This window comes from Indicator indicator, chromosome 4 (genome assembly GCF_027791375.1).
Source record: "Indicator indicator isolate 239-I01 chromosome 4, UM_Iind_1.1, whole genome shotgun sequence".
Taxonomy (NCBI): domain Eukaryota; kingdom Metazoa; phylum Chordata; class Aves; order Piciformes; family Indicatoridae; genus Indicator; species Indicator indicator.
Window position 1 is genome coordinate 24032783 of NC_072013.1, and position 14144 is coordinate 24046926.

The following is a 14144-nucleotide window of genomic DNA, read 5'->3' on the forward strand; positions in this document are numbered from 1 at the left end:
CATGCACCGTTATACTGCACAAAGACCCTGTGTCATGGGGAAGTAGAGTTACCCATGGTTTTTAGGAAGCCTGGCTCTGATACAGGGTTTTTATGAGCTTGCATTCCTATTACAATGAGAAATATAGCAGTTCTGGTTTTAGAAGGCTTCAGAATATTTTGAAGGGACCTTGTGGAAGGTTTCACTCTTTTCAGAGGTCTGGATATTCCTTGGTGGCTTCTGAAGCTGGTTGGCAGCAGTTTGCTTGAACAAGCGTTATGGTAACCTGTGCTGACTATCTTGCAGACCAAGGATTTCATCATATAAAGCATGCTGTTCCTGGGTAGAGTACCAAAGCTTTGTATCATGCTACTAGTAGTCTGAATCTATGGCCTCCTGTGCTGACTCTGTCATCAGTGTTTGTTAAACTGTATTCTTCTGAATTAGTGAACCTGGCTTTTGGAAAAGATCCACTGTTAGGCATTAGAAAAAAAAATCCGTAAGAAAATCTTAAACTGTGAGGGAGGTTTCTTCTAATCCAGGCTGCCATCTTGTGCATTGAACCATCTGATCAAAGATTTTTTTCTTTAACATTTGATCCCTTACCATAATTGTATGGATAATGTTGCTACTTGCATTGCATGGGCATGTTGCTACCAGTAGTTAAGTATATAATCCATGCCTATAACCTCTCGGAGTTAACTCAAGCCATGGTTTGACAGCAGAATAAATCTGTTTATATGGCTGCTTGGACTGAATTGGGAGCACGGTGCTGAACAAAGAGCTGCTCTGGGATAAACTCACTCTGTTGTTAGGGTATGTGATCTATATGTTTATCCTGTCTGTAACTTCCTGTCCATGTCTTGGAAGGTCATACATGGGAATAAATATTCCCTCCCTGTCAAAAGCTAATGTGCGCTGGTTTTATGTTCTTACATGACCTACAAACCCAGTATCAAGTGCTAAGTACATTTAATACAGTCCAGTACCTGTCCAAGTGATAGCCATGCTCAGATCTAATAAGGTCATAGATTAGGTCCCTAGGTCCTCCATGAATGTTCTTAAAATGGGCATCTACGTGGCCTTTCTGAGGGAGGACAGCAGCAGCAGCAAAAAGCCAAGAGAGCATCATCTGCCTGGCTTTCCTTTATGGAAATCCTGATGAATATATTTCCCTCTACATACGTGCAGTTTGTGGAGCCTTTCCTTGGTAGTGTCAGCTGGGGAATGAGCATATGTTGATAAAAACTTTAAAAGTAATGTGTCAACTATCAAAAGGCTTTCTTGATAAATTTTAAATAGTTTTGACAAGCAACAAAAACTATGTTAGATTGCACTGCAGACAGGTGTACTGAACAACCTTCTTGTTAGTGTAGCAAAAATCGAAAGGCAAGATGACTGAGGTTTTTAGCCATCACTGGAGTTTCATCTTTGGACTTGCCCTTAGCTGTATACTATGCAAAGAGCAGTATTTAAAAAAAAAAAAAAGGTGAGAGGGACATAGGAAATAATTATGTTCCTTTTCTAGCTTGTTAGTGTGCACTGCTTAGGTGAGGACTGATTGCCTTTGAGATAAGAAGCTTTTGGTAGCTATCAGAGCTTTTGAAGGAATAAATCTCCCAGCAATGGATCACTCCATTTCATTTCTTGTTTTATGCTTTCCAAGGCTGTAGTTTCCAGGTTCCGGGTGTGGTTTGTGAGCAGCTGTTTCTGACCAGTGCTGGTTTACCTATCCATGCCTGTTCCTGCTCACCTGCTCATCTCTGCAACTGTGGAGTGTCTGGGCAAGGAATGAGTTCACTTTTGACTGAGACGATCTCATCCCTTGCTGGAACTAGGAGTGCTTGTCTCTTTTCAGTCTTGTGTAACATTTCAGGAAAGTAATTTATATGGTATGCAACCATACAACAAGTGTAAGACTTTGTTTTATGAGTATCATGTTGCTTTGGTAGTGGTCACCTGCTCAGTGCCTTGAGTGAGCAAGTGCAAAGAGAAAGGGGCAGCCTGTGTAGTTAGGGCTGGTGATAGCAGGGTCTGAGACTGCCCTTTCTGGTAGGTGAGACCATCTCAATCCTTTCAACCACCACCTCTCAGTGCTTACATGGCCTCACTGCTGCTTGGGTGAGAGGAGATAACAGCAGGAGTGGTGGTTTCTCAGGTGGAGCAGTTTCCTAGTCCAGTTCCTCAGGGGTCCCAGTAAATGTTTGTGTTCCCAGGTGGCTGGATGCTAGGGGTGCTTAACCTGGCCCTGCTGCCTAAGTAGGCTTCTAATGGATTGGCACCCTCTGGTCCTTTGTATGTGGATGAGAGAGGAGATACAAATCAAATCTGAGTTACAGGGAAGCAAGTAGGTGGGCAGTTGTCCTTTGCTCTTCACTTGTTTTCGTTCTCCCTGTCACAGCTGGCTTTGGTGAGACACTTGTCCAATCTTTGTGCTTTTTGCAGCTTCCTCTCCTGTGCTGGAACCACGAGGTGGCAGGATTGTTCTGCCAATGCTGCAAGGGCGGTGGGACAGCAATGCAGCTGCTCATTATTACAGCCAAAGTGAAACCTGTGCTTAGTTGTTTGTGTACCATCATAATTGTGTTTTGAAACTTAGAAGAATTTCACATGGATGTGTCTAATCCATGGTCCTTATTTTCTTTATATAACATTAATCTGTTCTGGGAATTGACTTTTTTCCTTTCCCCTATTCTCAAGTGAGATGGAGGGGAGTGGGAGATAACACAGCAACATCCTGAATTCCTCACAGGTTCCAGCATTGATCAAACCCTGTGAAGCACGTTACTGAGGCTGTGAAGGCTGCTGCTTTTGTCCTCATTTCACCCTGTTCTGTCAGGGTATTGCATCACATAATATGCAAAGTGTTCAGAGCTCCTGCAGTACCCCAGTAATAGGGGTGAACTGAGGTTGCAGCAACAGCTCTACCTCTGCATTCCTGTTGCTTTCTATAAGCTTTAGCACACTAGTTTCTGCAGCAAACCCTCTGTGGGGTCACTAAGTCGATTAAATGTGATGCAGTGCTGGTAGGGTCGTTAAGAAGCAATTTGAGTAGGGGGTAGAAATCCTCTCAAAAGACCTAATAGGAGAGATAGTTTCATTTGGTCAAATGGTGATGAGCGGAGTCATTGCTTTCAGGCATTTCCCTTTTCAGGGTGGGGCAGAAGAACTCTGAAATTAATGCCTCCCTGTTTTACATCTCTTAATTCACCATTCTAGGATGCAGGATTGAAAATCAGCAATGCAGTTGTTTGTTCTTGTCTCTTCTTCCCTCTGTCAGCCAAGAGGGTTGCCTTCCTTTTGCCTCTAGTGAGGAATTCTTGCAGGCAAGATAATTAGCAGGAGAAAAAGGTGACTGAGAATGATGTCTGGAAACAAGATCACAAAATTCAGGGGGTTGATGACACCATTTTGGTCATAAACTCTGCTCTATAGATGGTAGGAAGAGAAGCATCTTTTTCTGTTTCCTTTCCCACTCCCTTCCATTTCTCTTGTCTCTTTGTTAGTGCTGTACCTACGGTCCTTTGGTCATTTCATTGTAAACCTCAATTCTTGCATTAGTGGGAGGTTTTTTTTTTTTTTTAGTATTTCTGAGCATTCTATTATTCTCTTTGCTGGGGACAGTATGTGGGGCTCTATTCCCTTTGCAGCCCCATCTTTTGTGCTGCTTCTGCCTTCCTGAGCATGACTGGCTCTAAGAAGGGGCTCTTTTGGGCCAGTGTTCACTCCATTTTGAGTATGGGGCTGACAAAGGCATCCTTCTCACCCCTACACAGCTGAAATGCATGGAAGAGAAGAAATACTAGTTTATGATTCTCTTTTTCCATCCCCTCCCCCCATGTGGTTTCTAGTAGCAACAAGAGCCTTCACAGGAGCAATGCCATCTCATGTCACACAACTGCCTCTGTTCAAATGCTGTCTTTTTCTGGCCTGATCTGTGCCAAAGTGTCTTTCCAGCATAGAGAAATGAGTTGAACGGGAGGGGGGAATGCTTTTTGTCTGACATGTTTGGAGAAAAATTATGCCGGTGGAAAGAGCGTGTGGCCCTGTAGTTTATGCTGGGGGAAATGGGATGGGATTACTTTGCTGCTCTTGCTTATTCTCTTCTGGAGTGTGGCTAAGAGCCATGCTGGCATACTGTCTCTTCTGGTATAAGCATGGCTCAGCCCCGGGCTTCTCTGGTTCTGAACTCTGATGTCTAAACAGATTGCTGGGTTACATGCTGTGTGACTGAACGCCACTGAAATGCAGTGGAGCAGAATTTCATGTGCCCACTGCCCTGAGTTTGCTGGATGTACGTGTGGAAGGCACAAATGGAATAGGGCACTTTTCTGGTGTGGCACGTGAAGCATTAAGCTTATGGCGCTTCCAGGCTCCACTAGTATGGGAGACTAAAAGGGTCATATGACTCAGCTGGTGCCATGCTCTTTCATATTTCATAAAGAAAGAGCAATCAGAAGGATTGCTCAAGACACTGTCATACCTCTCAGATGGTGCAAGCATTAAAGCAAGTGAGTCTGCAATTAGCCAAGAAATGACAAGCAGAACGGCCTAGATTGTCAGTGAGCAGGCAAGAGTAGCGTTACAATGGGGTAGTCTTTGTCCTTCCTTCATCCACAGGCACTCTTTTAGTAATATAGGAGCACAGTTACGTGCTCATGGTCAGCTTACTGCCTTTATTGCCTCTTACTTTTCTTCTCTCATCCTTTGCTCTAACAATGAGGGATGACATGGAAGTACCACAGACCTCACCATGACAAGAAAAGCATCCTCCCACCGTTCATAGTGTCCAGTCACTTGTAGTCTGCTGTGTGGCTCTGTGGTGATATTGACTTGATTGAAGAGAAATCCTATTGATACATGGGGACTTTGCTAATGTTCTTGCTTGGTTAGGAGAGGAAATGCTGTAATGATTTTTTTTTTTTGAGGGGGTTTAGGTGCCAGAGAGAGAGGAAGTATTCTCGCTGTATATAGCATCTGGCATAAGAAGAATAAGAGGTAGGAAAGGGGAACAACCCCATCTTTTATTTCGCTGTATTAAAGGATAAGATGCTGAAGTCAAATCAAGAACTATAGATCTGCTGTGTAGACCACAGCAAAGGGGAGCTAGTTAATGCAGCAGTGCTTAGTATTCAAGAGCTTAATTCAGCTGTGGACTTCAGAGAATTCAACTCCTTTCCCTCTGTCTCTCCCTTACACAAAATATACAGTATCACAGTATATCAGAGGTTGGAAGGGAGCTCAAGAGATCATCAGGTCCAACTCCCCTACCAAAGCAGGATCACCTAGGATAGTCCACACAGGAACGCATCCAGGTGGGTTTTGAAAGTCTCCAGAGAAGGAGACTCCACAACCCCACTGGGGAGCCTGTTCCAGGGCTCTGTCACCCTCACTGTAACGAAGTTTCTCCTCATGTTAAGGTGATATCTTCTGTGTTCTAGTTTGAATCCATACAACACTGCATGGGCAATACCTCCCCTAAGGAGTTTAGCTTAAGTACAGGGAAATGCTGCACTTGAGGTTTCCAGGCAGCCTTTGGTTTTGGTCTGGTTTTAAAGACTGGAAGCATCTGAAATAATTTTTCTGTCCACATTCTACTGATGTTCGCTGTCTTCTTTGGCACGTGGAGGGAAGGGATGGTGCGTAGGGAGGAGGCAGTTCCGTTCTTTGTCCACATTTTCTGTGTGTGGTGTCCTGGATTGTATTTCCTGGTTTTGTTTTGGCTTGGGTTCTTTTCCCTTTCTGTGTCAAAGCTGATTTCTGAGGTTCCTACCCTTTGGTAACCCTCAACTGTTCACTGTTCTATTAGACAGTGGAGTGATATCAGTCTAAGAATTTTCTGTTACTGTCCCCATCCCCTGCACTGTCTGTGCAGTTGTTTTATTATGTTTGCCTTGTGCAAGAAGAAATTGCAAGAAAGGATGGTTTTCATCCCATGTTCAATGTGGTCCTTAAACAATTTGCTGACTCAGAGGGACAGATGCATTTGTACTTCAGGAGGTACAAATGGTTGGGGCTGTACCTTTTTCCACAGGGCTAATAAAACTTTTGCTGAGTGCATCCAGAATAGGTTCCAGTAACAGTTTTGTCAGCCCATTGGGAGTCCCTGTTGTGTACAGGTGGGAGCTTGGAAGGGCAAGAACCTCATGGGGCATCCTTGCTAGTGTGGACCTGTGCCTGTGTGTACTACATGCTCTTCTGCCTCAACATGGCAGTATGAATATTCCAATCATGGCACTTAAAGCTCTCTTTTGCGACACCTTTTTTGCACAAATTTAGTAACGACTCGTCTTTCCAAATAAGAGGCCAGTATTGATATCACACGTCATATTGTTTTGTAAGATGCACTAAGTACCTACTAGATTTAACTTTGTATTGATGCCACACTGAAAATAAGAGGCTAGTGCTCTTATACTATGCATTTCTTCGTCTGTCTTCTCTATTTCCCCAATATGTTTTAACTGCTTAGTTTTCTCAGCTGAAGGAAGATTTGAGGCTTTAAGAAATGCCATGTGACAATTCTCATAAAAGCAGAAAACCTGGGAGAAGCACATTGAGAGATGAAGTTGTCAGGCCCAGACTGTGGGAAATGTGGGTTCTTTAGCTGCAGCACACACAGAACTGTTTCCTTCCAGAGGTGCTGTGCATGCACTCTAAGACAGGTCCTCAGCACAGGAATTTGCTTATATTCCTTCCTGTGGGAGGAAAAGTAAGGAGCAATGATTTTTTTGAGTTCATTACTAAATGACTTTAAGTCAAGTCCAAAATTTGAAGTGAATTCTCTCTTACCATGAGTCTTTCGAGATGCTTACATACTAGGGATCCCACAGACAGTCAGTGCTTCCAGCATCTTCCACTCTTAATTGAAGTGGGAGTTTCACCTTCTGGCACATGGGTTTTTACAAAGGCGTTACTACAGTGCATTTAATGATGGCCAAGCACAAGGGCACAGGCTTCAGGGAGCTACTGCTAGTACTGACTTCTCAAATGGGTGCTGTTGCATATAGTGTAAGTTCATACAGAAAGGGACATTTTGCTTTTAGTCTTGTCTATACAAAATGTAACTCCTCAGAGCATCTTCACATTGTTAAGGTTAAAAACTCCTGAGGACTTAATAATGCATAGAGGTGGAGTTCAGTCCAAGATCTAAAACTGCTGAGGAATAAAGGCTGAAAAAATTGCCAAGATATCTGCAGTGGTTATGCAATCTTAGGACTCTGGCAGTATTGGAAGGTATGGATTGTGTCTGGGGACTTTTGTTCTTAAGAAACCAACTGCTTTGGGGGAATAGAAAAAAAAAAAAAAGGAGCTGGAACAGTCATGTCCATAGCTTTGGTGAACAAGTTCTGAAATACTTTATGCCATGTTTCAGAAGTGCTGGAACTGGGTTGGATATCATACATAAGAAAAATACTATGTATTTTGTCTGGTGACTGTTCTTTTTCTCTTGTTTGCTATTTTTCCTGAACTGTTTAAAACAGCAGCCATTCATGAGCAGCCATTCATGTGACGGATGCCATGACCATGACTGAAGTCAGAGCTGCAGGGCTGGGGTTTAGAGTGGAAAGGGTAAGAGGAGACTGTGATATGAAATGCTCTTATGCCTTGTCTTTGTTTTTCAGTGGACGAATATATTGCCATTGCTAAAGAGAAGCATGGATACAATATGGAGCAGGTAAAACTCTTTGAATATTTATTTTTAAACCTTTTCCAGCAGATGTTAGGACATAAATTAAAGTGACTATCTAGAACTGCTTCTTTCCTTCTGTACAGTCTGATTTTTGTTTTTTTTTCTTCTCCTAACTTCTCCTAAACTGGCTGTTCTTAATAGTAACCTGTGCTCTGGGGATATGGAGTTCATCCTTAGTTTTATTTCAAGTCAAAACCAGAAAACCAAACCCATTTTAACTTCTAGCAGAATTTAACCGTGGGTATTATGCTTCCTGTGGTGGCTACAGCTTGAGCATTTTCAGAACCCCTATGTTGTGTTAAAGAGATTGGCTTGTCTTTGGACAGCTGCCTGATTGCATTGCAGTTTCCGGTTGATGGCTCCACCTCTGCCTCATGGATATATTGGAAGTTATTAACGAGCTATTGAACCATCATATGCTTTTCTGAGGCAAACCAGTATCCATGGTTATTTACTCTAAAAATTGTGCTGCAATTCATTTTGCATTGAATAAGTGAGCACCTGAGATACCTGTGCAGTAGCAGTGGATGACTTCTCCAGCTGTCCCTGAGGTTAGCTGGTGCCTTTAGCCTAGGGATGGAAATCCTGTCTGAGGAACAGAGTTCTCCTTTTCTCCACATGGTCTAGGATTGCATACTAATCTTTCCTGGGTTAACTAACATGAATTTCAACACTCATCTGGGCAGATGAGTATGCCTATGCCTGGGAATCTTTTCTGAATTCTGTGGAGTTTTCTTATGTGCTAATACTTGCCTGGAAAGGGAAGGCAGGGAGTCTAATAACATAGTGTACTGGCAAATTATGTACTGTCTCTACAGAAGGATGCTATGGAAACTTTATGAAACTGTTCAGGGAAAGGCCAAGAGCATAGAGACCAATGATTTAGGTGGGCAGGTTTTCTATTTAAATTGCTGTCATCTTTGAGTCAGACTTTCAGTAGTTGATACTCATGCTCAAAAAGACAGGAATAAGAGCATTGAAGTTGAGAGACCCAGCAAAATTTCCAGCAAAATCAGGAATGATCAGACTTGATAATTGCAGTTTCCAAGGGCAGAAGCCAGCAATAGAAAGAAGATGAAAGCACTGAAAGGCTGCAAACTTAAATGAAAATAAGGGTGGTAGCTCACTTCAGTTGAGATGGATATATCTTAGTATTGGATATTGTGGGTAATATTTGCCCAAACTAGGTGGTCATAGGGTAATAAAAATGGGTTTATTTAATTTAATGTTAAAGTGTTGTCTGGAGACTGTAGACTGGTCAAAATGAAGCTTGTGATTTAAAAAAAAAAAGAATAACCAGCATTGAATTCCTGTGTTTTGAAAGACTTAGATTTGTCTGACAGAGATTTGCATTCATTTTAACATTGGAAGTGCAGACCTCCCACTCATTCCTGTCTTTCAACTTGATTTTTTTCCCCTTGTCTGTATACAGAAGTAGAAGTTACAGAACTTACCCTACAAGGATGTAAAGTGGCTGAGCAACTTGTAAAAATGTCTCCTTCCTTCTGAAGATTTTCTTACTCCTTCCCTAACACTCTTGCCTAGTACTCTGGTGTTAAACATGTTTCCCAGGTCCTTCAGGATTTCCTAGACAGCTCAGCTAGGCACATCCAGAAAATAACTGGAGAGGATCTATCTTGTATCGCTCTGGAAGACACGTACTCATTTTGTATTATAGGACAAGTGTCAAGGCTTTCAAATCAAGATGATTAGTTGTGTCACCACAGGATACTCTCTTTTCAGCAGATACCATCAGAGGTGCTGTTGGCTGGGTAACTGTGGATAAGCTGATATGAACTCCCTGGAAGCCAGGCAGAGCTTGGTTTACATTTGGCCCTTGTTTCTGGTCTTTCGTGACCAAGGCATTCCTTTCCCATGTGTACATCTGCCCAGCAGCCAGTCTCTTGGGAACTCTGTGCAGGTAGCTTAGCTGACCATCTTCACAGAAATTCCCATTCTTCTGTCTGTGCCCCCTGCCCAAAGCCTACCTTTGCAGATTGAGACGTACCAGCTTGTTGGAGGGAATGGTAAGCTGCCTGTCAGGGTGGCTGGGGCATGTGCTGGCACTCCTCTGCCAAGCAGCTTTCCTGTCCAGCTGGCTGCATATGCGCTGCACGTGGCTACTATAATTGTCCTTTCTGTCCCCTTGCCTGTGGCCGAGTGCACTGTTGTTGCCTCTGCTGCTGTCTTATGATGGTTGGAGGCTTGGGGCTGTGCTGGTAGGATTTCCTGCAGCCTCACCAGCTCTAAGACAAGGAAAGGGCAGGCTCTGGCAAGCGGATGAACTCCAGCAGGGCAAGCCCACTTCAGCTACTCTTGCAAATGGCTGTAGGTGGTTGTGCTGAACTATAGCAGTCACAGGCTTTTGAGAGCAGTACAGTGAGTCTGGCTGTGAGCTGCACTCTTCTGCCAACCTATGTCAGACACCCTGAAGGCTGGAATAGCTGTGTACTCACCTGTGTACGAATGCAGAGCTTTCCTAGGACAGCACAGGGTGGAGGAGGGGACACTGTTCTCCTGTTAAACAAGCCTATAAGGAAAATGTATTTTGTATACTTCAGCCCTTGCTATCACCTTTGGTGGTGTTTAACACTACCCTGATCTCCCAAAATGTCTCCCTCATTTTTTCCCTTGCTTTCTCACAGGGGGTATTTAATATATCTTGTACTTGAAAAGAATGGCTGGGGAGAGAAAACTCAGTCTATTGCAGCTGCAAAATAGTTTATTTCACCCTGTGCCTGCCAGGGTGGATGGAGATAAGTGTCTGTGTGGTTCCTATGACATCTTGAGTGACAGTGCTGCAGTCAAGACTGCTTCCTGTTCTGTATGGCGACAAAAGGGAGGAGAAGGGGTGGCTGGGCAGTGTTGAGAGGCTAGTAGGGTCAGGGCAAGATCTTGTGCAGCACTAGTATTTATGTACACACTCTGCAAAGTATTAGTGGAGTGAGATCCCATAAAGGAACTGCATTTTGCATAGCAAAGCATAATGGGGAAACCCCAGGATTTGGAGGGATTTTGTAGCTCTGAGCAGCCAGAGCAAAAAAAAAAAAAACTACTAGATGGGGGTCACTGTGGCTGTGAAACCCAAGCTGAGTTTGCATATGACAAGCAGGTTACTGTGGTGTTTTACTCAGCATGTTAGGAATTGTTTTCTCTTCACAGTCATTGCCAAAGCCTGGTTTCTAGTTCTGCAGAGTCAGGCCTTCCCAAAATGACTTGCATGTCGCTGGCATGCCAGATGTAGTGATGTGTTATAACACACGGGGGCTGTGCACTCCTGAGGGAGAGGTGGCTGCAAGCGTCTCAGATATAACAGGAGGAGAAGGTTGGCAGGTAGTTAAGTACAGTGTCTGCACTTTGGAACCCAGAACCAGAGTGAAACAAAGCATCTCTCGAGGGAACAAAAGAGCAGTCCCCATAATAAGTGAGATTTGTTCCTCCTATTGGCCAGGACATCAGCAGCAAGTCTAAGTTGTATATGTTCTCTGCCTTCTTCCAGTTCTTCCCTTGTACCCTCCCCCTTTTCACTATTCCCCTCAGAGCCCCCTAAACAACTATAACCCTTCCTGTCAACTAAACTGTCCTTCTAATTGCACAGGAAATGAAGGGAGTTGAGCACTAGCAAAAAGTTCCCATTAGCCCAGCCTGGTTTTAGGTAGCCTTCCCAAGTGTTTGCTTAGCTTTCCTGTATATACCATGATCAGTAAAGCCAGAATAAGTTCTTAAATTTTCTTTTCCCCTTTCTGTTGCTCCTGTCTTATTACGTTACTACCTGTGTGGTTTGGATAAACATCTCGCTGGCCTTCACAATTAATGGGGTGGAGATCAGATTCTGAGTTTCTTGCATACAGAGAAGTGTCTGATGTAGCTGAGAATTAAAATTGTCTAGCATGTTGCCTGAGAAAAATGTGTTAGCCCTCCCTGCTCCCTTTGCATGCATATAATAATGTGGTTCTGATTACAATTGTCCCCTTGGTGTCATTGTTGTTTCTAGGCCCTTGGAATGCTGTTTTGGCACAAGCATAACATTGAGAAGTCTTTGGCAGATCTGCCAAACTTTACTCCATTCCCAGATGAGTGGACAGTGGAAGACAAGGTCTTGTTTGAACAGGCCTTCAGTTTCCATGGGAAAACCTTCCACAGGATCCAGCAGATGGTAAGTGGTGTCACAGGAATGGAAAAGCACAACAGGCAGTTGTGCCATCATCTTCAGTCCTCATTGTGCTGGGCTCCTGTCTAATGATCTTGGGAGAGAACAGGCCAAAGGGGAAGTTAGTGGAAAAACATTGCCATGAATGGGAAGAAACCACATTGTTTCCAGAGTCTCTGTAGAAATGTTTTCCTGGTTGGGGATAAACTTTGACTGTGCAGGTTTTTTTGGTTGGAAATTACAGTATTCAGTCCTCAGCATGCTACAGTAGTGTTTGTCTCAGCTGGAGATCAGGTATGGTCTGTACACAACATGCCCACCCACACAGAGAGTAAAGATCATCTGTGTGCAAAGATAATTTCCTTTTTTACAGCCTGATTTCTAGGAATTAATTTAATTGACTATGAAGTCTGTGCTTAATCTGATTTGGGACTGTCAGTGGATGCTGTGGTGTGGAGGTTTATACATCATTGCAAGCATTCAGTCCTTGACTTTTGGCTGGTAGTGGTATTTTTTAAAACTGTGATTGAGGACTTCAAGGATAGGCTTCTGCCTGAAAAGGAACTGCTTGGGTGTGTACAATTTTTCAACAGAGGGGGATGATGGGATGTAAAAAAAAAATTTTTAATTGTATCTTGAGAGTTTCTTCAAGTGGTTCATCACCTGGGTGGGAATCAGGCTTTGTTCTTTGTTCTTCTCCAGTAAAGTGCTTCTCAAGTGTTCCAGCAGAACCTGATTATGTTGGTTGTGACCCTTTGAAGTTAGCATAGGCTGCTGCAGTCTGTTCAGCCTCTTCAAAGCACACATGAAGGTCTGTGTTACTGATCCTGCTGAAAAGCAAAAGGTGACTTGCCTCTGGAGTATGAAGGAGAACTGCCAGCTCCCTTTTCAAAAGGGTGTCAGGAAGAGGCTTGTTCTCCTCCTATCCTTAGTGAAGCTCCTTCACTAGTGTTTGTTTTCAAATGGTCTTGGAGTCCTAGGGTGCCCTACTTCCTTGGGTCAGATAATGAAGCTTGCACATACTGTGGACAGCTGAATACAGTCTCAAGAGTTGTGGACTCCTAAAGGATGAAGCTGTTTTCTTTATTCCTCTGTTCTTACATAGGGAGAAACAAAAGGAGGAGGGGAATGCCCTAGGGGGGAAAAAGAGAACATAGATCTTGTCCTGTTGCTTCTTTTAATACCAAATCACAAAATTCTCATATTTGCTTTGTGTAGAATCATGACTCTGTCCCTGAGTGAAGCACATTCCAATACAGGAACACCAAACTTGTGCACAGTTTCCTAGGTTGTTTTTTTTTTTTTTTTACTGTTACTCCTAGGAAAGCCATCCTGCATCAAAGGAATTAAATGGCATGACGCTTTCTGTTTAACGAGACAGGAATCAATGGTTCAGGAGCACATTAGTTGTTAGTTTATACATGCTGCCCTATTAGCAATGATGCCACATAGAACTGAGGGGGAGGAAAAAAGTCATCAAAGCTAGAAAATTAAAAGTGAGCAGCAACATTTACCAGAGCTGGTTCTGATATTTTGGCACTCTTAGTACATGTTTGTGGCCAAGTGGATGTTTGTCAGGAACAGCATTGTCCCTGTGTTAGTTTTTTGGAATTCTTTAGTTCCAGCGTACCAGCCTGCTGCATGGATATTGGCAACACAACATTGACAGTAGCACCTGTGGCTTGCCAACACAGATGGATTTATGCCTGTGTGCAGCTGTGGGCTGGGGTGATAGTTCTGGTGTGATCCGTTATTAGAATCTAAAGTCAACCTGCAGTCTGAGAACCAGGCTTATCTCAAATGGAGACTTAAGCCGCTCTGTCTGAAAGAGAAAGATCTGGTTCTTGCTCACATTTTGCTTTTCCTCCCTGTTTGTCCTGCCCTCCAAGCTGAATCAGGCACTTACCTAAAGCATGTTTTATTCAGCAAGAAAGAATGGACTTTTACCTTGTAGAAGTCCTGTGTAAGAACATCCATGCAGACCTCAGAAGTAGAGAATTAAGATTAATGCAATTTTGTGCTTTTGGAAGGCAGATTTTTTGTTCATAGCTACAGGGCAATGACATTAGTGTAAGAGGACAAGAAGAGAAAGATAAAAGTCTGAAACCTGTGCTTTCCTGTGTCATTAGTTCCCTACACAGTAACATTTCACCTTTTGAAAACATCTTTGTTGAGACCTTTGAACAGACTTCATTGTTGGAATGGTGTGAATAAACCTTTATAACCAAACATCAATGATGTGCTTGGGATATAGCCTCCAATTCAGCAGTTCCTGAAGTTGCTTACACATGCCTGTGTTGGCTTTTAAAATTCTCAGTCTGAAGG

The 14144-nt window shown here is 43.2% G+C and overlaps 1 protein-coding gene across 1 annotated transcript in view; it reads left to right on the plus strand.

Moving 5' to 3' along the window:
- The window catches only part of RCOR1 (REST corepressor 1), an 82479-nt gene that overhangs the window by 55190 nt on the left and 13145 nt on the right, over positions 1 to 14144 (plus strand). The window contains exons 4-5 of the mRNA XM_054400295.1: positions 7602 to 7654; positions 11664 to 11825. Of these exons, the coding sequence (XP_054256270.1) occupies positions 7602 to 7654; positions 11664 to 11825 (215 nt within the window). The remainder of the gene's footprint in view (positions 1 to 7601; positions 7655 to 11663; positions 11826 to 14144) is intronic.